The 24,753-nt window shown below is 41.8% G+C and overlaps 1 protein-coding gene across 6 annotated transcripts; it reads right to left on the bottom strand.

The window, feature by feature from the left end:
- Position 1: 1 nt before the first annotated feature.
- Positions 2–23,841, bottom strand: prom1b (prominin 1 b). 6 transcript variants are annotated; one of them, XM_069689219.1, is made up of 29 exons: positions 23,234–23,841; positions 14,429–14,490; positions 13,997–14,023; positions 13,678–13,883; positions 12,200–12,320; positions 11,961–12,024; positions 11,778–11,867; positions 11,294–11,317; positions 10,744–10,961; positions 10,542–10,616; positions 10,367–10,430; positions 9,874–10,033; positions 9,424–9,576; positions 7,782–7,905; positions 7,461–7,564; positions 7,112–7,196; positions 6,877–7,023; positions 6,373–6,444; positions 5,678–5,770; positions 5,267–5,284; positions 5,046–5,099; positions 4,864–4,944; positions 4,268–4,336; positions 3,778–3,867; positions 2,326–2,441; positions 1,704–1,769; positions 1,348–1,447; positions 176–207; positions 22–79 (listed from the first exon to the last, which is right to left on the bottom strand). In XM_069689219.1, the coding sequence occupies exons 1-27, from the start codon at positions 23,502–23,504 to the stop codon at positions 1,378–1,380; spliced, it is 2,724 nt and encodes a 907-aa protein (XP_069545320.1). In that variant the 5' UTR covers positions 23,505–23,841; the 3' UTR covers positions 22–79; positions 176–207; positions 1,348–1,377. The 6 variants fall into 6 exon arrangements, with proteins under 6 accessions (XP_069545325.1, XP_069545320.1, XP_069545321.1 ...); XM_069689220.1 differs by lacking the exon at positions 1,704–1,769 and having other exon boundaries at positions 9,874–10,030; positions 10,355–10,430; XM_069689224.1 differs by lacking the exons at positions 1,348–1,447; positions 1,704–1,769 and having other exon boundaries at positions 2–79; positions 9,874–10,030; positions 10,355–10,430.
- Positions 23,842–24,753: the final 912 nt, after the last annotated feature.

Here is a 24,753-nt window from a genome sequence, read left to right as displayed (position 1 = left end):
CCTGACTGTTGTCGTTCTTCCCTTTTGTCCTTCGAAGTGGTGCGAGGTCTGAACGGTAAAGCTGGAAGCTCCAGTGACCCTGATGAAGAGAGAAGCCGTGTCAGACACAAACTGCAATTTGTCAAACTGACAGTTCATTACAGAGGGAACGTGAAGTAAACAGGCGATCACGTACCACAAAGTAATCAGTTCCAGTTTTCCTGTCCACTGTGGAGAAAAAAAAAAAAAAACAAAATCAACTCTGGGTTAATAAGCTGTATTGCCAGTGTGTTAGTTTGAGTCAAGTGAAAATGAAAAGTCCAGAAGAAGTGTGAGATGTTTTTGCCTTCGTGACAGATGGTAAGAATTTGTCTGGAAAGTGTAAACTTAACCAACTGCCACGTGTAAATAACGGACGTAAGTAATGGACAAGGCGTGCTGTGGTGGATGGTTCGAAAATATTATATCATACCATGACGTTACCTCGCCATAACATTTAAACAACCAAGCCCAAATTGTGGAAACAAGTTTGAAGGCATAGCTGTGCAAATATCAACAATATCAGCCGAAATAAGCATCAGCTACGGACTGAGAGATCAACAATTTACTACAAGGTAGAAAATAGTATCACCAAACAGATTTAGTACTTCTGCTTTGGAGCCTTTGTTTTTCTACAGCATAATTTAACAATGTGTAGAAAATTGCTTTTTAATCTGCTGTAGTATTTCACAACTGTCTAGCTTGTTGAATGAATGGTTTTCTCTAAACTTCTCAAATTGTTTAATCTGAATAACTGAACGTCCAAAGAGATCTAACTGTCCAGCATTTTAGGACGAGAAAAACTACGTCAATTAGAAAAGCAGAACGTGATATTTCTCCCCCCTCCTGTCCAATAATTCATCTCGTGACCCCCTCAGGTTAAAATCAGGGATCATTGTCCAACACAGCCTCGTATGTTTTGTACCGCACACGCAGCAGCTCGTCAGGCACACGAGGAAACACGCTTCTCTCTCATTGGTCGGCGTCTTCTGAGTGGCAAACAAATCCAAGGATGGTTCGTGAAAGCTGGTCCGATCTACACACAAGTTTGGAGGCCTGACACGTGGCGGTGTCAGAAGACTGTGAGGATTTACTTCTGTCATAGGTCACTTTGTTTTGGTGAGTATCAAAATAGATAAGAGTGATGGATGAAAGGTGAAGAAGAAAATAAGAAATGCTGGCGAGAAAGAGAAGATTGACGAAGAAACATCTGTCACAGTCTCCGGGTGAAGTCAGACTGATGACGATTTGATGCTCGGCGGCTCTTCAGATGTTTCTAGTTGTTTGTTAGATGACCGTTAGTGGATGTTTGTCGCTGAACATCAATACCTCGTCAACAGGGGGCAGCGTTCCCGTGGGTCACCAGACGGAGTAGCTCGGGGGAGCGGAGGCCCGGGGGAACCGAGTCAGAGTGTCAGAATAAGGTGAACTAAACACACACACACACACACACACACACACACACACACACACACACACACACACACACACACACACACACACACACACGTACACACATACACACATATGGGAAATTATTTATTTATTTTACATTTGTGGAAACATCTCGTGCCAAACTTTGATCTGTCTGCAGAGTCTTAATCATACAGACAAAAAAACAAAACCCTCCACCAATTAACACTGCAGCGTGCAAGCAAGCAGATTGAGGTGGGCACGGCTCGTACCTGACTGCGGCGAGGTTTCCATGGATACCACACATGTGTTCACCATGATTACCTGTATGAGCCATACTGCAACACAAGAGCGAGGGAGGACAGATGAGAAAGAGAATGGCGGGACTCCTTTGAGAGTCACAAGGATGGCGAGATCCACGGAGGGCGCCGCTCACGACGGAAAGACGAGAGGACAGCGAGGAGTGACGGGAAAGTCCATGCGAAGGGAGAAGAGACCGTGCTCGATGAAAAAAAAGGTCAGAAAGGTGTGACGCGGTCCAAAGGGGAAGAATCCCGTACCAAAACAAAAAAAACAACAAAAAAGAGAGAGTGGGTACGTGGAAGAAGGCAACAAGGTGCATGAATCGCAGACAAACATCAAAGTGCAACAAGCCATGGGTAAGAGCAGCTGCAGACACACAAGGACGAGATATGAAGAGGATCAGTGTCCACGGAAAGGAGTGATGACGGAGAGAAGGAAAGAAACGGATTCATTAATTCTGTTTTCATCGACACCAGAAAAGATTCCAAAAAAATGAAGAGCAAAACTAACGACATGTCTGCCGTACGCGTGCATGTACGAAATGTGTGTGTGTGTGTGTGTGTGCGTGCGTGCGTGTGCGTGTGGACTCACTCTTCAAAGACGTCCTCCGTGTCCATCCTTCTGTAAAATTTGGCCAATTTGACGGAGAAGAGGATGCTGGGGAGCAGAAGGATGCAGCAGCCCCCCAAACCAAACCAGAACGTGTTCTGGAAGGAAAAACACAAATTCATATTAATTTCTCACATTTGACTGAAGGTCAACATTTGATTCATTCCTGTTGCTTCCAATCAAACACTTAAACTCCCAACAAAAGCTCTGGTTTTTTTTTGGGCGAAAATAATTTCTCCACCAATTAGACAATGCGTTATAAAGTCTTAATTTTGTCATTTATTTATAAAATACTTCATGTTCGTCTCAGCTTTTCAAATACAGTAGAAGAAGTTCCCCCGTCCTTTATTTATGTGACAGAAGGAATAGCACAGTGTAGTACTTAAAGTATTGATGCATTAGTCTGTAACCGGCTGTTTAATGTTGGCTGGAGGCGGAAGAGCTATTTTCTACAACTCTACATAATATCGCAGAATTTAAACTCATCGATGAACTGACCGCCTCAGTACATAAGTACAATATTTACCTCAGAAATATACTGAAGTACAGTTTAAAGTAGTATAAGTGAAATGGTAATTGTAAATGCGATCAGTGCAGTATTTGAGTTTATGTAGATTAAGTTTCCATCACTGCTCTAATGAGGGCGTTCCTACTGTTTTGCTTGGTCGTCAGTAAATATCTTTTGCTTTGGCCACAAGAAACGAGCAACGTAAAGACGTCTCCTTTGAATCTGTAGATCCTGGAGAGTCTTTCATTACTGTCAGACGTTTTAGAGAATAAAATGACAAAAACAAATAATGGGCAGATTAATTGATTGTGAAAATAGTTCGTTATTAGTTGCAGCTTCGCAGATTTTTCCTGACACATTTCACCCAGAAATACACACACACACGGATGTACAAGAAAAGTGCACGTTACTGTGCACAAAGAGGACAAAACAAGTAATTACAAACACGTGTGCACACATACAGACATGTGCACATGTAGAGTAGCTGCAGGCAGTGGTGCAGCATTGATATATAAAATCTCTGTTTATATTGCTAACAGTCTGTGGCTTGTTTGAGTTCACATTAAGCTGACACATTACACATAATATATAGCTGATATGTAAATATAAAACTTTACAACGCCGCAGGGCCCCGGAGAGAAAACACTGAAGAATCTATGTGCGTGTAACTCCCCTCCAAACAAACTCCATCCCATCTGAGCGTGTACATACTGTTCTCGCACATGTGGCCGACTGACTCCCGTCGTCATCGCTTCCCAAAACCCAGAGCGCTGCTCCAAACCCTCAAAGAGGTGTTTATATTTTCACTTAACGTCCAGAGACATGAATGGTACCTGTGCTGTGCACACAGCTGGGAAATGAATCAGTGCGCAAACACACACACCACACACACACACACCACACATGTAATCACAGGAATGTCTTACCAATGAGTCGACTATGAAGCTGCAGGCTACGATCTCCGTGCTGTCCACAATGTTGCTGATGGGTTTACACTGGGCCACCTCTGTAATTAGCTGTAGTGGAAATACGCACACACACACACACACACACACACACACACACACACACACACACACACACACACACACACACACACATATATGCACATTGTATGTAAGAACGAGGTTAAATGTTAAAACCTGAACTTGCTGAGCATTTGTGAACATTTCCTGATCTCTCCTCATTACTGGCTTCACGTTAAATCAACTGTTAAAACATCTGCTCCCAATCACGAAATTTGTAAAGCTCCGTTGATCTACTAAACCTGGAACAATGTGTTTAACTGTATTGAGCTCAATCACCACATCATTAGAGTGGGCAGAGGAACGCCACAGTAAACTACACTCTTCCTGTTCTGACACCGTCTCTGCTGACCTTCAAATTAAGAGAGAGACGTAAGGGGAGAATACTCACAGAGTTTTTGACCCATTGTGTGTACTGTTTGAAGTATCCCACCAAGCTCGCCACGTAGCCCTTTGTTTCCTGGAAGCCAACAGGGTGAAAACAGTTCCGAAATGTGTATCGTGCAGAATGATCAAGGTTGAAGCTTCAGGGTTTGGTAGTTTCTCCTCTGACTGACTAATCCCTCCAAGTTTTGGTTTCATTTATTTAGAGTAAAATGAAATGTAAACTTGTCATCATAATGCCACTCTGCATCAGTTAAATCTGTACGGCACTATAAAAACGTGTTTATAACGTGCTTACTGTATTAATATACTTTAGTAGGCCAACAAATTACTCGATAAAACATGACAAAGTAGATTTTATCTCTTGTTTAGTCTGAAGCAACCAATGAGGCCGGTAACTAAAGTTCTTCATCGCACATTAAGACTCATTAATTAACAGAAATACAACTCTACATGCGTCGAGTTAAACCTTCACTGAAGGCATCTTGTGCTGAAAAAGGATCGCAAACACCGTTAACTCTGGTGTCTTTTAAAAACTCCACATTATCCAGTCACATTTATATAAAGCTGACATAGCACTTTAGTCGTCACATAGTTTTGTACCTGCTTCACTACACGGGAGGCATTATGAGTGAGGAGATACTCTGCTGCATCAATGGCACTCAGGATATTAGTGACCTTGACCTGAGAGGAAGAGACGAGTCGGTCGAGAAAACAGATGTGTTTCGTACACTGATAGTTATGATCTGTTAAAAACACGTGTTCGCTCAGTGTGTTTTGCTCACCGGCAGGTCGTTGGACGTCCTCTGCAGCAGTTTGATGCTCTGGCTCAGAGAACTCTGAGTGAAGAAGACGAAAACACAAACGCTTAAGAAATCAAATCAAACCACGTCTGAATGTCTGAGTGCTCGTTTACGGATACGCCACCGCTGTCACAACATGAACCACCAGAAAAAAACACGCACAACAAATACTGTCACGTTGCCGTGCGTTGACAGTGGCTTACCCGCGCTTTGACATATTTCTGAGAACAGGAGGAAGAAGAAGGGACAGTGAGGGGACGAGCAAACAAGCACACACTTTTACAACTGTAAGTCTTTAACCTATAATCATGGAAGAAAGTTTATTTTTCATTTTTGTTGCAGCTACGAGCATTAGTGATCACGTGATGAGTGAGCCGAAGGAAGCCGCGATACAAAACGCCGGAGAATTGACTAAACAAAATAAACAAGGTGATTTGTATGATGTCATTGTTTAGCTCTAACCGCCGCACAGAATTGTTTGTGTTGTTTGTACTTTGTGGGCGAAAGGTGTGATGGGAGGTGGGACATAACCGGGACGCGTGTGTTTCTGCATGCAGTCTGTGGATGAAGCTGAGGTGTTTAATTGGTGTTTGTGTTGCGGGATAGATGATTACCATGGCTTGCTCCAAGGGCACCACCTGTTCTCTGTGAATGATTCTGATGCTGCTGGCGTGTCCTTTCAGTGCGTTCTCCAGAGCACCACGTGGCTGCAAACAAAAACAAACAGATGAGGAGACATGACTTCTGTTGCAGTTGCACACTGTTTAAATTACTCCGGCAGCTTACAAGAGAAATTCGGAAAGAACGTTTAGTTACTTCCTTCCTTCCTGAAAAATACACATGCACACTAATCCCTCTGTGCCATGTATAGGTGGCACAGCTCCTATACCATCCATGTGCCCTGAATGTGTGTGTGTCCGTGTGTTTTCAGGGTGAATGGGCAGCTTGTTCAGACCAACAGGTCCGATCAGTGAGCATGAAGTGAGCTTATTTCTCCAGAGAGGCTGTCTGACTATATATTTGGACTTGTTGTTTTTAGAAGTTTATATGACATTCCTGCAGTCTTCAGCACGTCTGTCAATATTATAGGAACTGTAATTTCATTGCAAAGATAAGAGAACTGCAGACTGATTAGATTTGAGGAACGTTAAAGCGAAGTGTTGTCAGAGATGAGCTCTCCGTTACAGGTGACATCAAAAACCCACATTACTTATAATCAAATCAAAGTGGACATTTATGTCCACAGTCAAATTATGTTACTGTTGTCATCCGTCTCTGCAGTCATATTAATGGTAATGATGGCACTCACCAGCTGGTCGGCCTGAACTTCAAGGTCCGAGCAGAACGACAGCAGATCCACCTGAGTGACTCCCTTATTTATCTACAACAAGACATTCACAAATGAAGGACGGATATATCAGTTAAGATTAGGGTTTTTATTTGGGGTTTATCCTTCATATAGTGCGGCTTTGCGAGTGTTTTCTGCAATATCCAAAATGATTTCTCTTTTTTTTTTATCACGCACGCAAACAAAAATGGGAGCTTTAGTGTTTCGTATCCTTTTAAAACCTATCAACAGAATTAACAGATGAATACAAGTCAGCTGTTACTTATCTGAAAGTCATTTATCATATTTTATTCATGTTTAATTTATCACAGTCATCTTAGCACCAAGGAGTGACAATCACATGCAAAGACACACACATTGACCGTGGGCGATTTCTGGAAGCTTGTCCTGGCCTTAAAAAAAACACCCCCATCAATCCTGCATATTTGTGGACCCAGATGGAACGAATGTCATCACGTAGATTACCTCAGCAAGATAAGACTCATAGGCGATGTGTCCGATTCCAGAGCTGGCGAAGTTGAGGAGGTTGTCTCTGCCGGCCTGCTCCAGCAGCGTGATGTCCTTTATGTCCACCTGCACGCTTTCAAACACTCTGGCCAGATCCTTGCTGTACTGTTGTTAAACACAGATACGAAGGTTGTAATTGATCGCGCTCCATCGCTGCATCGGGAACGGTGACACTCAGCGAAGTGACACTTACCACAGTTCTGTTGAGGAAGGAGTTAATGTTGAACATGGTCTCCAGCTGCAGAGCGTGATACAGGCCGTTGTTCTCATAGCACTCCCTAAGAGACAAACATAATATGATCACACTGAACCTCCATCGTGCTCTGCACTAGAAGAGTTCATTGTTTACTTACAAAAATAATTGAACTACTAAAAACCATGAAAATCAGCTTAAAATCATTAAAACAATTTGAATTTTTTTTTTAAATTTGAATTGCACTCAAATATAAAACTGCAAATGAAAATCTGGTTTAACTGATTAACTCCTTTTAAAACATCCAGAACAAGTAGATCTATGTCGACCGCGTGTGTTGGCATGTTACCTGTACATGCTGCCCAGAGTCAAGTCAATATTTGGATTTTGAAACAGCATCCCAGGAAGGAAGTTCTTCTTGTCTGGATGGACCAGGAAAGGTGTGTCTATGATCTATGCACATGCAAACACAAACACACACACACACACACACACACACACACACACACACACACACACACACACGTACAGTACATTCCTTAGCACGGAGCAGCAGTGTTGTCTATTATGCAATAATATGCTGCTTCAATAAAACTCTCCAAGATCAACTGGGCAGAGAGGAGAGTGAAAATAGGACAACTCAGGAAGGAGGACAGTTTGTATTCAGTACCTTGAATAGCTGTCGGTTCGCCAGAGGTTCACAAATCAGCTTCTCCACGTTGCCGCCGACAACAAACAGGGTGGAAACGATGGCCATCAGCACCCAGGCGAAGATAAAGGAGAAGCCCACCCCACTGAGAGAGCGAGAGACGGAGAGATTGGAGACATGAGCGCACAGAAACATCAGTTATTTTTCATCTCCTACAACAACCTGCATCATTGTTGCATCATTGTTGTCTCTTTGTTTGGAGTTTTCCCATCAGTCTCATTAACCTGCCATCAGGTTTCCATTTTAAGTTAAGTGCTGGTTGATACCTGCATAATGAATAATCCAGTTGATACAGAAGGTAAGAAAAAAAAGGACATATTTGGACTTGAGGATGTATTTAACTTTAGAAACTTTATTCATTTAGATATTCCAATGAATTGACTATATTGTGTCCTCTGCATCACAGGTGATACTGATTTTAAAGCTGGGTGTCGGCTTTATACCGTGCTACAACGCCCTGAATGATGTCATTTCTTTATCTTGTGTGCGCAAGATGAAATGCACCTCTCAGGACGTGAGAGCTGTCTGTACAGTTCAAAAGGTTTAAAAAAACAACTTAAATGGATTCATATCAGAAAGTTACCAGTTTGACAACAGAGTTTCAACACACTTGATTAAACAATTTTTTTTAAGATACCTATAATTATTTGCTAAATGTCTTTGTTACTAATTTCATTAAGGATCTCAGGCTTAAAGCCTTAGATCAGGGGTGTAGATCAGCCCGTGGGCCGGATCCGGCCCGCCAGGGGGTCCAGCTCGGCCCGCCGGATGACTTTGCTAAGTGTGAAAATTACAGAAAGACATAAATTGCATTTCTATGAGAATATGGAGGTTTATGAGTACAAACATTTTGTAATTTTTTTTTTTTTAATCGATCCAGTAATTGCTTCAAAAACAGCATAAATGCGACGTCTGCTCTGGAGGCAGCAGCGCTCGCTGCTAGGGAATCTGCAGAGGAGAGCCCAGGCAGATAAACAGTGGGCTGATGTCTGAGTTTTTGGTCTTTATGTTTCTAGTTTATTGTAGAAAGACCTTAAAACAGGGTTTATCATCTAAAAACCTTCACCAATGATTTAAACAAAGAGAAATATTGTCGCTATGTATGCGTTATTATGCTATGATTTTACTGGTCTGGCCCACTTGAGATCAAAGTGGGCAGTATGTGGCCCCTTGACTAAAATGAGTTTGACACCCCTGCCTTAGATAAATGCAATTAATCTTAAGATTCCTTTCACTGTTTTTAAGAATTAAACTTCTATTTAGTTTTGTGCAACTTATCTGTCACTGTGAATTTGACCAACCTCTACTCAGTGAAATTCACTAACTCGTCTTTTGTTGGATGTGAATTGACCACGTTCTCACAGCGGATGGAAAACTATTAAAGCACAGATGTAACTTCTAACATTGGCTCTACTCCATTCAGGTGTGATGTCACTACGAGCGAGTCAGCGTGTTCAGTAGCTTGAAAAACGGTGGCTTGAACTTTAGAAGTTAAATGGATTGCAGCCGCTGTAAAAGTTACATTTAGGCATCGGGTGAAATTATCCACCCTGAGAAAAGTCGGCCACCCCTTCTGGGTTAGATTGTTGTCATGTCAACCTACGCCATCAGCAGGTTTCCTCCGGTGTTTGATAGACAGCCGCGGGTTGTGGGCGTGGCTTGCTTGTCGTATCCACAGGTGCCACACAGCAGACCGAGGATGTTGAAGGCCAGGACCAGGACGACGACACAGAGCACCGCCACACAGCCGACCCACCTGCAGCACAGACACAAAGTACAAACGTTTTCACCTGCCAGAACAGCAACTCGTATCTATTTCCTGGGAGTTCAGCCTAATTATTAACCACAACACAGACATGATTTGCGACCACGTCAGAAATGACACAACTAGCTGATCAGAACGGCCTCACTCAAAGATGGAGTGAAAAGCCCCAATTATTACCCGAACGTTAAAGTGTTAATAGAGCAACAACCTTGTTCTTAAATTCAATGTTAACCTTGTGGAGATTATGATTTTAATCCAAGATAGAGAGAGACACACACACACACACACCTGTAGAAATCCATCTGGTCCATCCGTGGGTAAAAGGACTCAATGACTTTCTGTCTTTCATTGAGGAAAATGGTGAAATTGGCCAGAGAGGGCTCCACTGGGAACATCTTAGAGAAGCCGATGATCTCCATGCCAACCTTATCCAGCATGCCTTTTACTCCTTCACACACATAAACAGAATTACAAGATAATAGAGACAAATGACAAATGAATGCACGCTTTACATTAACTGGAGGTTTGAGTGAGACAAAGGACGAAGGAGGGGGGCGGGGGTCTGACAGACAACAAAAAGGGGTCAAATGGGACTTACGAGGCAGAGCTGGGGTTTCATCATCCACGCATGCAAAGGTGAGAGGAAGAACGTGAGAGGAAGAATGTGAAAAATTATACAGTCAAGACTTTTTCTAATCTTATTTACAAAGCAGAGTAGAAAGTTGATAAAACTACACACACACAAACACAAACACACACACACACACACACATTTGTGTACCTGAAATAATGTTTTTAGTTTGGTCTTTAACCATTTTCGGTGTGTCATTGAAGGAAGTGTAACCCTGCAGGTGAGAGGAAAGAAAGAAAGAAAAGAGCAGGACAAAGACTGTGGGTTAAACAGGAAGTTATACGATGAAGAAGAGGATGACCATGAGCTGGAGACAAACACTAACCTTCTGCAAAATGTTTGTGAGATCTGTTTTCAGGACGGTGTCGACGTTGGCCATGGCCTGGTTAACATCTTGCAGCTGAGGGACAGAAAGAAAAAAAGATGGACAGAAAGTAAACACACACGTAAACACGCTCACAATTGAAAGCCTTGTTCTTATTCATTTCCAGGTGCTGGCTGAAAGACAGTGAGAAGTGTCTTGTTACCTTGGAGAAGTCAGCGCTGGTGACCAGCTGCGACAGCGCAGAGCGGATGATGTTGCAGGCGGGGGACACGGCTCCGTTGGTGCAGGCGGGGTCGGACAGTGTGTTGGACAGAGAGGCCCGTTCTGCCGACACGCTGGCCTGAAGCTTCCCCATCCCGTCCTGAAGCACTTCCAGTGAGGAGTTGACGTTCTCCAGGGCCTCTTTGGTCTCCCTCATCGCTGCGAACAACAGAGGGAGGATGAATCAAAAGACTTAACAGTGTGTGTGTGTGTGTGTGTGTGTGTGTGTGTGTGTGTGTGTGTGTGTGTGTGTGTGTGTGTGTGTGTGTGTGTGTGTGTGTGTGTGTGTGTGTGTGTTTTACAGAACTGTCAGTATTTCAACGACACTGATTGCACTGAACACAGACTCACAATCCACAAAGGAAAACCACAACAAAAGACAGCATCCAAGATAACACAGTGGTTATCAGGAGCAGCATCTGTTTCTAACACATCCACAAACACAATGGTCACTGGCATTGCACCACTGAGTCCAGATCAGCTCTAATTACCTTTGATGGCACTCTCAACTTTTGCTTGAGATAAAAAAGAAACATGAGGGAATCACAAAGAAAAAGAAAGTCAAAAATAGTGAGGACTTTCCCTTTAAAAGACACATCAGAATTCTGTTGTAATAAACTCACAAGAGAGGGAGCTGCATGTACAGGACAATCATCAGTGATAAATCACAGATCTCATGATTAGATCAGATATGTTGCAAAATGCTACAAAGTGCCTGAAAATGTTCCTTTTAATGTAAAATGATTTGGTCTTTGAAATAGATCAGTTAAGTTTTGTTTGACCTGTTTGGAGTTCACCTGAAAATAAACAGTATTTTATTTTGTAACCAAAATGAATTATTTAACAGGATTTGGTGACAGAAACAAAAGATGGTGTTTCAGCTTATAGACCTCCGTATTGCTTTATGAGGCTGTGTCTCAGCTGCGTCAGGTCAACTGCAGGTAATATTGAAGGCTAATACAGAGATTGTGTTACCTCCTGCCATTCGCAGGGCTATGTCCAGAGTGGGAACCACCTCTTTCTCCAGCTTGCTGTGGATCCTACCGCCCAGCAAAGGACCAATGTCTGTCAGGGAACACATCCGGCGGTATGATGAAAAACGGCAGTTATGCAAATGTAAAAGGACATTAAACAAATAGTGTGTGTAAACAGACTTACTGTCGAGGTCTGACAGGACTTTGTTCTTTGCTGTGGTGTACTGGGCTGTCAGGTATTCAATTTGCTGCAGCAGGAGACACACAGTAACATTAGACACTGGCTATGTATGAATTATGTGTGTTTTAAATGGTGTGTGTGTGTGTGTGTGTGTGTGTGTGTGTGTGTGTGTGTGTGTGTGTGTGTGTGTGTGTGTGTGTGTGTGTGTGTGTGTGTGTGTGTGTGTGTGTGTGTGTGCATACCGCAGGTGTGTTGTTAGCAAATGTCTTCAGGTCTCTCATGTTGGTATTAATGAGCCGTCGAGTGTTCTTGATCTGTGCGCTAACGTTATGATTGGCTGCCTGGGTGACGAGTACTCCCAAACTGAAACACACATACAGTCAGGATCAGAAAAGACAGAAGACGTAGTGACTGACGTTAACCAGCAGAGGGCAGCATGGCGACATAAGACGCTGTTTGGCTTTCAAACGTCGCTCACTGAAGATTCACCTGCGTCTAAAAACAGAGATGTCCTGTACAATTCATTTCAAACTTTACTCCAGAGTTGGGGTCCAGATAAAAAAATTAAAAAAAGACAAAATATATTACGAATACACAAATAATGATGTGATATAATGTAAGATGAGTAAAGGATAAAAGAATAGTTGCTTTAGTAATTCACTGTCTTTCACTGAAAAGGCTTCAGCCTTTTAGCTTTTTGGCTGAATATTATTTCTGCACTTGGAAAAAAAAAACTACAACAAGAACCATACTGTTGACTTTTAAGCCATTAAATTTACCCAACAGATTCCCTGAAGTCTTTCACTTTATAAACAAACACTTTACTTAATGCTGCACTTTATGGTTCTTCAACTACACAGGCTGAGATAGGAAGAAAAAAGTCAAGAAGGGAGAAACAAAGAAAAACAGAGAGAGAGAATCTGCTGGGTGAGAATATAAAATATATCACAATGACAAAACCTGATCAGGTAATATCACCTCATCTGTCATCAATCGTGTGTGTGTCTGTGATGTGAAAGGACTCATTCAGACAGAGAGGCCTCTCAGTCGGCCAAGTGATATCAGTAACAGCCAACTCTCCTGCACAGTGTGGATCATGTGTCTGCGCACCTGTCTCCTCTGCAGGTACGCAGAAACCTCGGTGACACAATTGAAGGAGGATTTTGATCCACGGATTTTACACATTAAGGTCCGTTTACAGGTTGCGGAAAGCATATGATAAAAAGAGGTGTAAAACCTTTTGTGCCTCCAACAGTTATAATAAAATGACATTATGTTTTGATCTGATATAATAGAACTTTTTTTTTTTTATCAACAATTTAACATTGTAGTGAGCTTTTCAGTCAATTTAACATGTGGATTGTTTTTCATACAGATAGTACAGAGATGACAGGCCTCGGGTCGGCGCTCTAACCGGGATCGTAGTGGTTCATGCTTAACACATGAATCCTAAAGGGACAACCCCTGATAGTCAGTCTGAAAGTTTTTCCACTATTCACTATGTTCAAAAGTTTTCCAGATGTATAAGACCACAACAGGTACAAAGTCTCACACTCTTCAACAGCTCATCAAATTCATCGTGCGGGACTCAGAGAGCCTTGTGACACGAATAATGTCTTAATTCCGCTCATAACATGTAAAAATGCTCCTCATAGGGAAGATAACCGATGTGATAAACATATAGATGGGAAAGAGGGGGATGATGATGATGACGACTCACATGATGAAGATGGAGGTGGCGATTAGCGAAGCGGTGAAGAAACCTCGGTGACAGTCTGCGTTCTTCCTTTGCCTCTGATGCATCTCCCCTCCGCAGTTGTCGAAGCACCGACACATACAGAAACAAAATGCCAGGACGGGGGTGACCACCACGAACAAGATGCCGATGGTCGCACATATGAGGAATCCGGCCTCGTAGTGGAGCCACTGCAGGAGAAGAGCGTTCATCCAGTCATCAGTCCGCTCTCACGCCTTCACATTGAGCGTTTTGCAGCATTCATTGTGTATTGTCAGTGAAATATCGGTCATGAGGAGTTTACCTGCAGCAACAGGACGACGTTTTCTGGCTGTAACACCAGACCGTGTGTGTGCAGAGAGTACACGCAAACAAACACACACACACACACACACACACACACACACACACACACACACACACACACACACACACACACACACACACAAAGATGGAGGAGGAGAAAACCAGGGCACGCAAAACACGGTCAGAGTGACAGCCAAGAGGTCAAGAAGAGGACAACATCAAGAAGACAATTTGCATTACATGGCAATACAGTATTTAGGTAATTTAATTCAATTTAATAAGCGTTAAATGTCCTCAAATTAAATTTGTAACACACACTTGCAAGAAAATTATCTGTCAAGAGTAGGCTCAATAGGTTTAAATATCAATAATATGTTAATTCATCAGTTCGGTGTTACAACAAAGCAGCGTCAACTTAAATCAACCATACCTTTCTCCACTCCTCTATTTTGATTCCCCCCATGTTTTGTTGAATGACCTTAACAATGAGATCTGAAAAGCAGAATATGCATTGAAATAGTTACGTACTTCCATATGCAAATGTTTAAATCTGCAGATAATGTACTGAAAAATTGTAACAGTGATTTACAGGAAATTGGATCAAGACAACACTGAGTGGGAAAAATCCACTTATGTGTTCACGAGCAGACAACACAGATTATGTGGAATAATTTTTTCAATTTCCGTGGGCGGTGTTGAGGCTGTTTCCTCCCCTGACAGCTGTGTGTCTTGCGGGAGCTGTTTGAATTGTATAGTTTGCCAATGAAGACTTCAGTTCAGTCCAGCTGTCCGTGTCTGTATATAGGTCGGCCGACACTAAGCCTGCCTTCACAATGACTCACTCAGACTGTCATTCAGCAGGTAAACACACCACGCACACACACACACACACACACACGCACACACGCACTTGTATGAACACTCGATTGCATACACACAAACTCACACACACGACATGTATGTTTAATTATCAGCATTTACAGCAGGTAAGTGAACACACCACTTATGTGCCTCTTAAATTACAGATGAAATAAATAACACCTGCAAGTGTACGGACATATTTATACATTCACACACATATATATTTCATATAAACATTCAGCAATAGTTGCTTAAAGTTGCATAGACGGTTTACACATTTTCATTCCTGCGTTTGCTATTAATTTGTCACATCTTTCTCATCGAACCTAAAGGTGCATTCAAATGCGAGCATGAGCACCAACGGCAGTAAAAAAAAAAAAAAAACGTGACCGCGTTTCTTTTATTGTACTATTTTCCCCCTTTCCCCGCTGATCGAGAAGGGGCTTCTGCACGCGACAAGCAGACGGAGGCCACTTTAGCATCTAAATGCCGTCACGCCTGTCGCAGACGCTCACCGTTGCGCTTGCATCGCTTCAGAGGACGTTGCATTGACTTTCACTGATGTTCTGGATACATCAACTGCAACCGCTGCTGTTAACCAAGAATCTAATCTTGACCTCAACTCTACGTCTGACCGTGTGAGCAGACACACCGTAACGTCCAAACAGAGAGAGTGGTGCAAGTGCACGCACACATACACACACATTGAGTGTCTGCTCGGCCCTCCGCCTGCACACCAGCTCTCGAGACAGCGCACAGAGCTGAAGTGCGCACTCATTGGATTTAATTGTTGTAACTTTCTATTTTCAGCTCTGTTTGTTCAGATAAATTCGACGATTTGAAGTATTATTAGCAGCAACACTCCGCTTGCTAAAACAAGTGTTTATCGCCTTTTTCAATTCACACATTTTCTGTAGGAAAGCTTCATGGTCGTGTCTTTAAGTCCCTTGCTGAATTAGTTTACAATGATATGGGACAAAGAAAAGCAGAAAACGAGAGGGGAAAATCTAACTTTTTTTTTTTTTTTGGGGCATTTTTGCTTCAAATTACGGGAACAGTTGATTGAGAGATGAACAGAAAAAAACTATTTCAAACATGATACCCTGTCAATTCAATACAGAGAAAAGCTACTTGACTGAAGCCTTTCTGCTGACTAAAAGGCAAAGGAACAGTGATCTAGTATATGTTATGGGTAATACTGTCAACAACGTCCTCCTGTGATGGTGGGAGGCGACTCCGTCTCTCTTCCTTGATCAATGTTCTGTCAGACGGTCACATCGGGTGAAGACACCTATCTCTGCAAACCGTGCAGATGCAGCGTATGAGCACATAGAAGTTGTCTCGATGCCACCTGTTGTTGCTCAGCTACTTAGTTAGCATTAGCCACTGAGAGCAGTTAAGCTTGGACAGCTTAGTTCAGTGACTCAGTATAAGAGGTAAATACTGCAAATGAAAGGAGGGGAGCGGATAAACAATCGGCAGAATTATACCTGAAAGGAAGAGCGGACCGTTGCACAACATGAACTTCAAGCATCACACGGCGAGTGGCTGCAGAGACAAACCAGTGTTTTGTTGTTTTTTTTTATTCAGACATGCAGATTTTCTGCAAGAAAAATGCGACATTTTCTGTTGCAAAGAGAAACGATACGTTGGTGTCAGTGTACATTTTGTGTCGTGGAAAATCAAACACTCCTGTTAATTAACTGTTGTGATATGCATACAAGTCTGAGCCTACAACCCTTTAACTGTCACGTGTAAATACGGACGAACACAATCCTCTATACTCTGACCTGCTCTGAGAGATTACTGAGAGGTGTGGACAAAGCTTTATGCAACCCAACAACCATCTCTGCTGCTTTATACAGGAACGGCCCACCTACCTAACGTGACAAAAACAAATTGCTTTTGAAGAGATAATCGAATACATGAACCTATCGACATGTTAAATCACAGAATTAAAGACTATATTCGTTTATTTCTACTCACTCCCGGCGGTGAGGTGACGTCTCGTGCTCACAGCTTATATCTACTGGCAGTGAAGGATTTAGAGTATTCCAGAATATACTTTTACTGTGTTTTTATTATTCTATCGTTTCCACTTTGTATTGTCTTCATAATCCTGACTCTTAATACCTCTCTTTTTGATTATGGAAAGTCAGTGTTTTTTTTTTTTTATCATATTTATTGTATCTTGAATATGTGATTTTTTGTTTTGTTTGTTGCTTTTATCTACGTGACGCAAACTTCAGTAAATCACCCCTCTGTACAAACTGTGCTTTACAAATATAATTGCATGTTTGTTATTCAACCAGAATTTGCATTTATTTTGGAACTGCAACAAAATCTGTTGAAAATGCAGCCGTGAATTCAAGCTCACTGTTAAAAGATGTGATTTTGGATCAGAAGGGCTTTTAAATTGGACATGAAGCTTCATTTAAAGTAATTCATGTTTGTTGGGCTAAATGCTTCAATGAATAGGAAGGAAGCGTGACAACAGCTTGATGGTTGTGATGACCAGAGTTTAAGCATCATGTTAGTCCGTGTTTGAGGAGCTAACAAAAGAAAAGCAAAAAGGAAATATTTACATGTTTTTATTGAATTAAAAGATGCTTTGAGGGAATTAGGAGACGACAACAAAGCTAATAGGGGAGAAAGCTGCTCAGCAAAGTCATCATGGAGCATCTTTACCTGCAAATTACTTTGATAGCTGTATCAGATAGAGATTGAATTATTATGTGAGATGTATCATGTGATCCTGACCGTCACTTTGGGAACAGCTGCTTTTAAGTTATCATGAGACAGTAAATGGAATTAGATGTTTTTTTTTTTTTTTAATATAAGTATAATATTGAATTGACAAATTAAAGTTGCAGCATATGTAAAAGTATTAGTCACTTATTTACTGCAATTTGTGGCAAAGCTGCAACACGGAGGCAACATTATGGGTTGAAGCTCAAAAGCTTAACATCCTTCTGGTTCACAGCACTTGTGATACTTTAAATTCTTTGAACTGTACAGTATGTTTTACGTACTGTCTGTTATACAATGGTATAAGTGGAGTATGTCATGGCGGCCCGGGGCTACATAAAGTTACACAGCCCGCTGTGAGCTGGAGCAAAACTACTAAGAGGATTATGTGCAATGTCTTTTTCTGTTTGGCACTAGACGCTTATATTTCCACAAGGAGACAAAAGACTGGCAATCATTTTCATTACGAATTCATCAGTCTGTCATTTCTTTGATTAACCTATTCGTCTATAAAATTTCAATACAAATGTGATACATGGTCTGCACATTAATAACAGCTTGTTGATGAGCAGTGGCACAAAAAACAGATATTTAATTTAGAATCACAAGAACACCAGTTTACACCAATTAACTACAACTGATTGAACAATTAAAATGTATTGAATAACAACATTGTCTTCCTTTAATTTTGTTTTGCCTGATTAATCCATTGATTAATTACTTCTTTTTTTGTGTGCCTCACTTATCCCCTTTTTACAAACCTGCGTGAATACATTGAAAACCTCGGTTGAAAATGGTCACATTTCGTTGATGAAAATCATATCTGAATCTATAGCAGAAAATCAGCGTGGCCTGCAGTTTAAGGTGCAATCATCCACATAAGTTTGTCTTAAATATCCTCATTGCTTAACTTATGTGGGTTTCTGTTGAGTGTATTTAATTAAAAAATAAAGACATTTGCCTTCTGATAAACAAGATGTCCACAACTAATCACAGTAATTAAGGCAAACAAGACAAACACCAGAACTCTGACCCACTTTCACGACGTGTGTGTGTATGCTTGCCGTGCGTGTGTGCGTGTGCGTGTGTGTGCGTGTGTGACAATGCCATCTGTGGCAGTGGTAGCAGTGCAGTGTTAGCATTAGCCCTGCGGATGGTAATCCTCTAATCCACCCTGTGTATCAGAGGGATAAGACTCTGTCCTCTCACTGAGTGAAAGAGCCCAAAATGCCTCCCCACTGAAAAAGCAGCCTTCACGCAGGTTTGTAAAAAGGGGATAAGTGAGGCACAAAGAAAAGTCAGAGTAGGTCGAGAAACAGTGATGTCGTATCCAGCGGCAACTTTCACGTCTTTGATTCTCTTTTGATTAAAACAGTTCCACTGGAAACTTTACAAATTACTCACTTCAATAGAACTAGAATTATGTTTGTATGCTTCTGCCAACCGGCAATGTTGCAGCTTACATCCAAGTCTGTCCAAATTCATATATTAGAGAAGACTTTAGAATCTGTAAATAATATTGATAAATACACTTGATTAACACTGTTAAAACATCAGACAAAACACTCACTAAAAAAAAAGTGTTTTTGCAGAACATTATGATGTCACACTGAAGCTGACCTTTGCCCTTGTGGATATAATATGCAATCACATCATCATTTTATCCTATTAGATATTTGTATGAAATGTTGTGATTATTACTGCATGAATTCTTGCGATATGGTCACAAATGTGTTACGTAAGGTCACAGTGACCTTTGACCACTAAACTCTAATCGGTTCATCACACATCAGTCCAAATGAATGTTTGTGTCAAATCTTGTATAACCTTAAATTTATATTTATTTCATCAGCAAATTGTGATCATAGATGCTGCATTGCTCCAGCTTAATGCTTACTCATTAGCCTTTTGGTTTAGTTTAATATACGTTTTGCTTGCCATATATATGCAAAAAAAAAAAAAAAAAAAAGAAAGAAAAAAAAGATGACGCAACATTTGTTTCAGGTAAATATCTTTTTCTGCTGCGTTCTAGTTTGCAACGTGAGGCTCCGACAGTAAATCACACTGTAAGAGAAAAAAAAAAAAACAGCAGAAGAAAAAAACTATTAATTATTATTCATGCTTCCGTGCAGACGACAGCTGGAGCTGGAGGCATTACGCTTTTGTGTTGGCCGTCTGTCCGATTTTTATGAACGTCATAGCTCAAGAACACCTTCGCGCAAATGTTCACTCGGACTCAAAGATGAACTGAATAGATTTTGGTGGCCAAAGGTCAAAGGTCACCTCGAGTTGTCCCATCCTATCTGTGTTCTGTCAGAACCGGTTTCATTGGCTCTTCACGCCGTATATTATATATATGTCTAGACAGACATGGATGGAAACTGCAACTTTGACCGTGTGGTTGAGGCAAATAACCGTAAAGAGTCTACAGCGTGCTTCACACATCAAGTCCATGAGCACACAGGTGAAGTTTAGTTAAGGTGTACCATAACTGTTATTGGTTTTTTTTTAACTGGAATGAAATATATATATATATATATATATATATATATATATATATATATATATCCCCCTTCCCTCCGCCTCCCCCCACATATCGATATTTTGTTTTGTAACAAACATTATAAGCATTATTAAAGAAACTACTCTGTATGTTATAAATGTAACAGAGTTATTTACATAACTTTCATTTCAGCCAACGAGTGTCTTTTACCGCACAACACGGGAGCAAAATGGTTCTATTTTTGTAACATTACTGTATGTGTGTAGTCGTGGTTACGTAAGTGTGTTTGAACCATCGCACCAATCTTTATGTTACTTACCTCACTGTATGTACAGAACCTGTTTCCTTTGGTGGTTAAAGCTATGTTGTTCTTTCAGATAGTTTTACTCATTATAAAGGACACTTTTTTTTTAGGTGGTTTTTAAACTGAACTAAAACAACACGCCATTAGTTTTCATTGTTTATCACTTCCTTCTGGCGGCATGAAAAACCAAACAGACCAATAAAAGTACGTGAAACAGCATCTTACAAATTGATACGGTCCTGAACACGTCTTTGAGCAACAATTCAATCAAGAAATGGTTTTAATGAAACATTCAAATGCTGCCAATGTTGACATTTATCAGAAAGTATAATCGGGTTTTTTTCTCACCTAGTTAATAGTTTGAAGTTAATACATTCAAAATACTTTGATACTGTACATGGTAGAAGGTAAATTTGTAAACAGCACTGTTGACTTATAATGTAAAAAAAATACCCCCCAAAAAGTTGTAGAGATGACAAAATGTGAGTTTCAAAGTAAAATAATCTTGTTTTATGTTATTAGTAAGGTTAAATAAAAAGTTGGTTTTCTATTTAAATATTGATTTAACTCTTTGAAGGTTGTGGAGTAACTACTAGAAATTGTCTTCGAACACCAATTGTAAATTTAAGTATACAAACTGATAGCTTCCAAGAGTTTTGCTGGACTCCGTTGCTGCCATATGTAAATAATGTGTATATTACATATTTTATATATATATATATATGTGTGCGTGCCATGGCATGCCTGATTTGCACGCGGCTGCTGCGTCTGTACTCCTTCTATAAATTGTAAATCTAAGCCATATCAGCAACATGATCCGATTAACCTGCCCAGTGCCTCAGGTGGTCATAAACAGTGTGACAACTGATTTGATGTGTGTGAGCAACATGTATGATTCAACACGTGATGGGGGAGTGGCTGATGTGACAACAGACGGCTTCTACCTGTGAGTGTGAGTGACAGTGAATCGTACATGGCAGGCCCAGTGCCGGAGCAGCATATGGCCCAGTGGATTAAGGTATTACGCAGTGATGCAGGTGACTGAGAAAGCCTCCTCTAATCGCTGATCTGCTAATTGATTACCGAGCCAATAGCCCGAACTGTGGGCACCAAAATGGCAGCAACTTAAAACCTCCAATCCTATTGTGTCATCCTCCAACGTGACCAGTCACAGTTAAACAAACAAACAAACAGACACTTTTAAAACGTCGTAGCTTCATATAGCCATCACTGCGTTGCTTGACGACACCAGTGGGGACCAGAGCACCATTCACTATGTATATATTGATCCGCCGACAGACCTGATCGCCTGTTAATCACCTCGCGTAAACCCACCGAAGATCACTCATGATTTATGACAGCTACTGATCCCAATAATCTGCTGATAACATTGGTTAACACTCAAAAAGTACACGCCATCACCGCGTGCCGCCCGTCCACACCGCGTCTCTGTTGACATACTTTTAAAATTAAGACGGTAAAAGTATGGCACAGATTTACACCTCAGAGAGGGAGTGAAGACGCACAAGTCCTGCGCAAATGAGGCCTGCAACGGCAGCCTCTCTGAGTTTTTGACTGTTTTTTGGACTTTGCTGTTTAGTTTAGAGCGAACAAGAGGACTGTCACATCCTGTTAGGATACAGAGTCAGCCAGGCTCGTGGTTTCCACATTTTTTTAACACTTTAAACAAAAGCAAACTACCTGTAATCCCTCAACGCAGTTCATGGTGTCAGTGTGGATGTAAACTGTGAGAAGTTCATGTTCGAGTAGGTTTTTCCAGACTGTTTCATTCATTTCTTTTTTTTTCTGAGACCAGAAGACGTCAAAATATCTGATATGTCACACAAAATTAGATATTGGTCAGAAAATAATGTATGACGTGTAATAAACATTCATTTAGTTTTTCTCATGACTTCACATCACTTTCATTTCTTATCATTTAGCTTGGGACGCCTTGGATGACTCTCTACTCCAACCTGGTTGTAGTTTTGGATAGATGACTGATAGTTTAATCAAACACTGACATGTGAATTGTTTAACAGGCATACTTAAACACTACAATATTGCAAACTGATACTGATATCATAATTATACCTCAGTTCAATTGCTGTTATTTTTTAAATTGTTTTTTTTTTTAATCACAGCTCTTATGTCCACCTCTATACTTTAATACAGGTCATTTTTTTCCCATTTATACTCTTTATGTTTATGCTTGTGCTTCTAATATTTGTGACATAAATATATTGAAAACAGATGCACCTTTAAGAATTAAGAAAAGTACCAGGAACTCATTTGTACTTTGCAATTCCCTTCATTTTACAAATATAATCTACTTGTATGTGACTGCACTATGTATATGTCTTCTATTTCATATATAGCCTAGTATTACTGCATATACTGTAAATACATATATCTGGCAGAATATTTTGAGCATCTGTGGCATAACACCTCTCAGCCTATGTCTCTCTTTATCTTACTGCTCCGTGAGACTAATCTCATTTCTTTGGGCCCACAGTTTGGTTACAATATAAGCCAAAACACAGTATGTACACACATAGTATAAACATCTGTAGTAGTAATAAAGCTGACATTTCTCATCAGGTAATACAATTTGCTGTAACACCTGTTACGGTTGCACACACGAAAGTTAAACTACAATCTAAGCTGTAATTTAATAGGCATTTAAGTGGTGTGTTTACCCTCATAACAACTAGTTATAAGTACAGATACACGACCCCTGGGAATAAGAAGCCACAGATCTGAGGATGGAGAAAGTCGAGCAGGGATTGAGGAGGAGCGGGTGAGCACGTTAATCTTACCTTTGGGGAAGGAGTTGGGTTGGATTACGTAGAGAAACGCATGGACCATGTGGAAGAGGATACCTATGGTCCCTGGCTCGTAGTAAGCGTGGGTATCATAAACCGCCGCCGGTACAAACCCGAAGTCCAGCGGCTGCACCGGCGGAGGGGAGCGCTGCCTGCGGGAGTCCGACCGGACCACGGCCGGTGCCGCGTCCCTCTTATCCACCTGCTGCTCGCCACTCGTGCCCCACCAGCAGAGCAGCAGGACGAGCCACCGTGTCCACAGCATGGCTCACAAAAGTCCAGCTCTGTGCAGAAAGAAAAGAGTAAAAAAAAAAAAAAAGAAAAAAAAAAAAAGAAAGCTGCCAGGCCCGGTCGTTCTACACAGTCCGGCGTGGGGTGGGGTGGGTGGTGGTGGGGGGATGGAGGAGTGAGAAGGGCGCCGGTGACACCTGTCCTTCCCGGTGGTTTATCCCCGCAGCGCACAAACAACCAGCCGAAGACAGACTTTCAAACTCAACATCCGACGTTCGACGCGGTCGCAGCCGTTAGCTCCTGGTTGCCCGGTACCGAGTCATAACTGACATCTCCCCGAAGGTCCAACGGCCGACTCCGTGCTCGTTCTCCCGGCGAGGAGCCTAATCTCACGTGCACGAAAAGGGCTCAAGTACGCTCGTGCTCGCCGAAAGCCCCGGGCGCATCTGGGTCGCGCGCCCAAAGCCGGGGGCGCATCTGCGTCGTACGCCGCCGCGCTGACCGACCACCTGTCCGCCTTTCTCTCAAGAGCCTCGCGTTTATTCTGCCGGAGTTGTGGTGAACTGAGGTTCACGACACCGGACCCAGTTCAGACACGGTGACCCTGTCAGAGCAGGAGGAAGCACAGGTGGAACATTTAGTTCAGGAGAGACTCTTCCGAGACTCCCGCGCTCGCTCGCTGTCGTGATTTACAGGGTCGTTGTTGTTGTTTACACCTGGACTTCTTGCGCTTTTACGAGTCACAATCTCTGTAGCGCTGGCAGAGTGGGAACCTGGGCAGACACTGAAAGCGCCTACTCTGACCGACAGGGAGACAAATGACCTCGAACCGTAGACATGTGGTCTGTGTTGGTTTGCCATTGCCCAACTGTATCTGTCTATTTTTGAGATAATTTGCAGGTGAAGACCAGTGGCCCTCCTGATGCCTTTGGGCCCACGGGGCCCGTGTCCTGTAAAGGTCCATTCAGTCTTCTGTCCACGACGTGAAATGAAAAGAATCTATTCATCTGAGTGCTGCAGTGCTGATAAGTTTGTCCATTTGCTTCTGACCCACATCGGCGTCTTTTCTGCCAATATTCAGTCCATCCATCTATACCCTCTTTATCCTGCAGGGTCAGGAGGGCTGGACTTTATCCAAACAGCTTGCCAGTCCATCATGGGGCCAACTCAGAAAGCAAAACCTCCAGATACACCTGTGGCCAATTTAGAATCACTAATTAACCTACATACAGTATGTTTGGCTTGTGGAAGGAAGCCGGAGCACCCGGCACAATGAGAACTAT

The sequence above is a fragment of the Brachyistius frenatus genome, unplaced genomic scaffold, assembly GCF_029030835.1.
Source record: "Brachyistius frenatus isolate BFR_SWC_R1_liver_20210118 unplaced genomic scaffold, ASM2903083v1 Contig_7, whole genome shotgun sequence".
In the NCBI taxonomy this organism is placed as follows: Eukaryota; Metazoa; Chordata; class Actinopteri; family Embiotocidae; genus Brachyistius; species Brachyistius frenatus.
The sequence above is the reverse complement of the archived record's forward strand: the minus strand, read 5'-3'. Positions and strand labels throughout refer to the sequence as shown.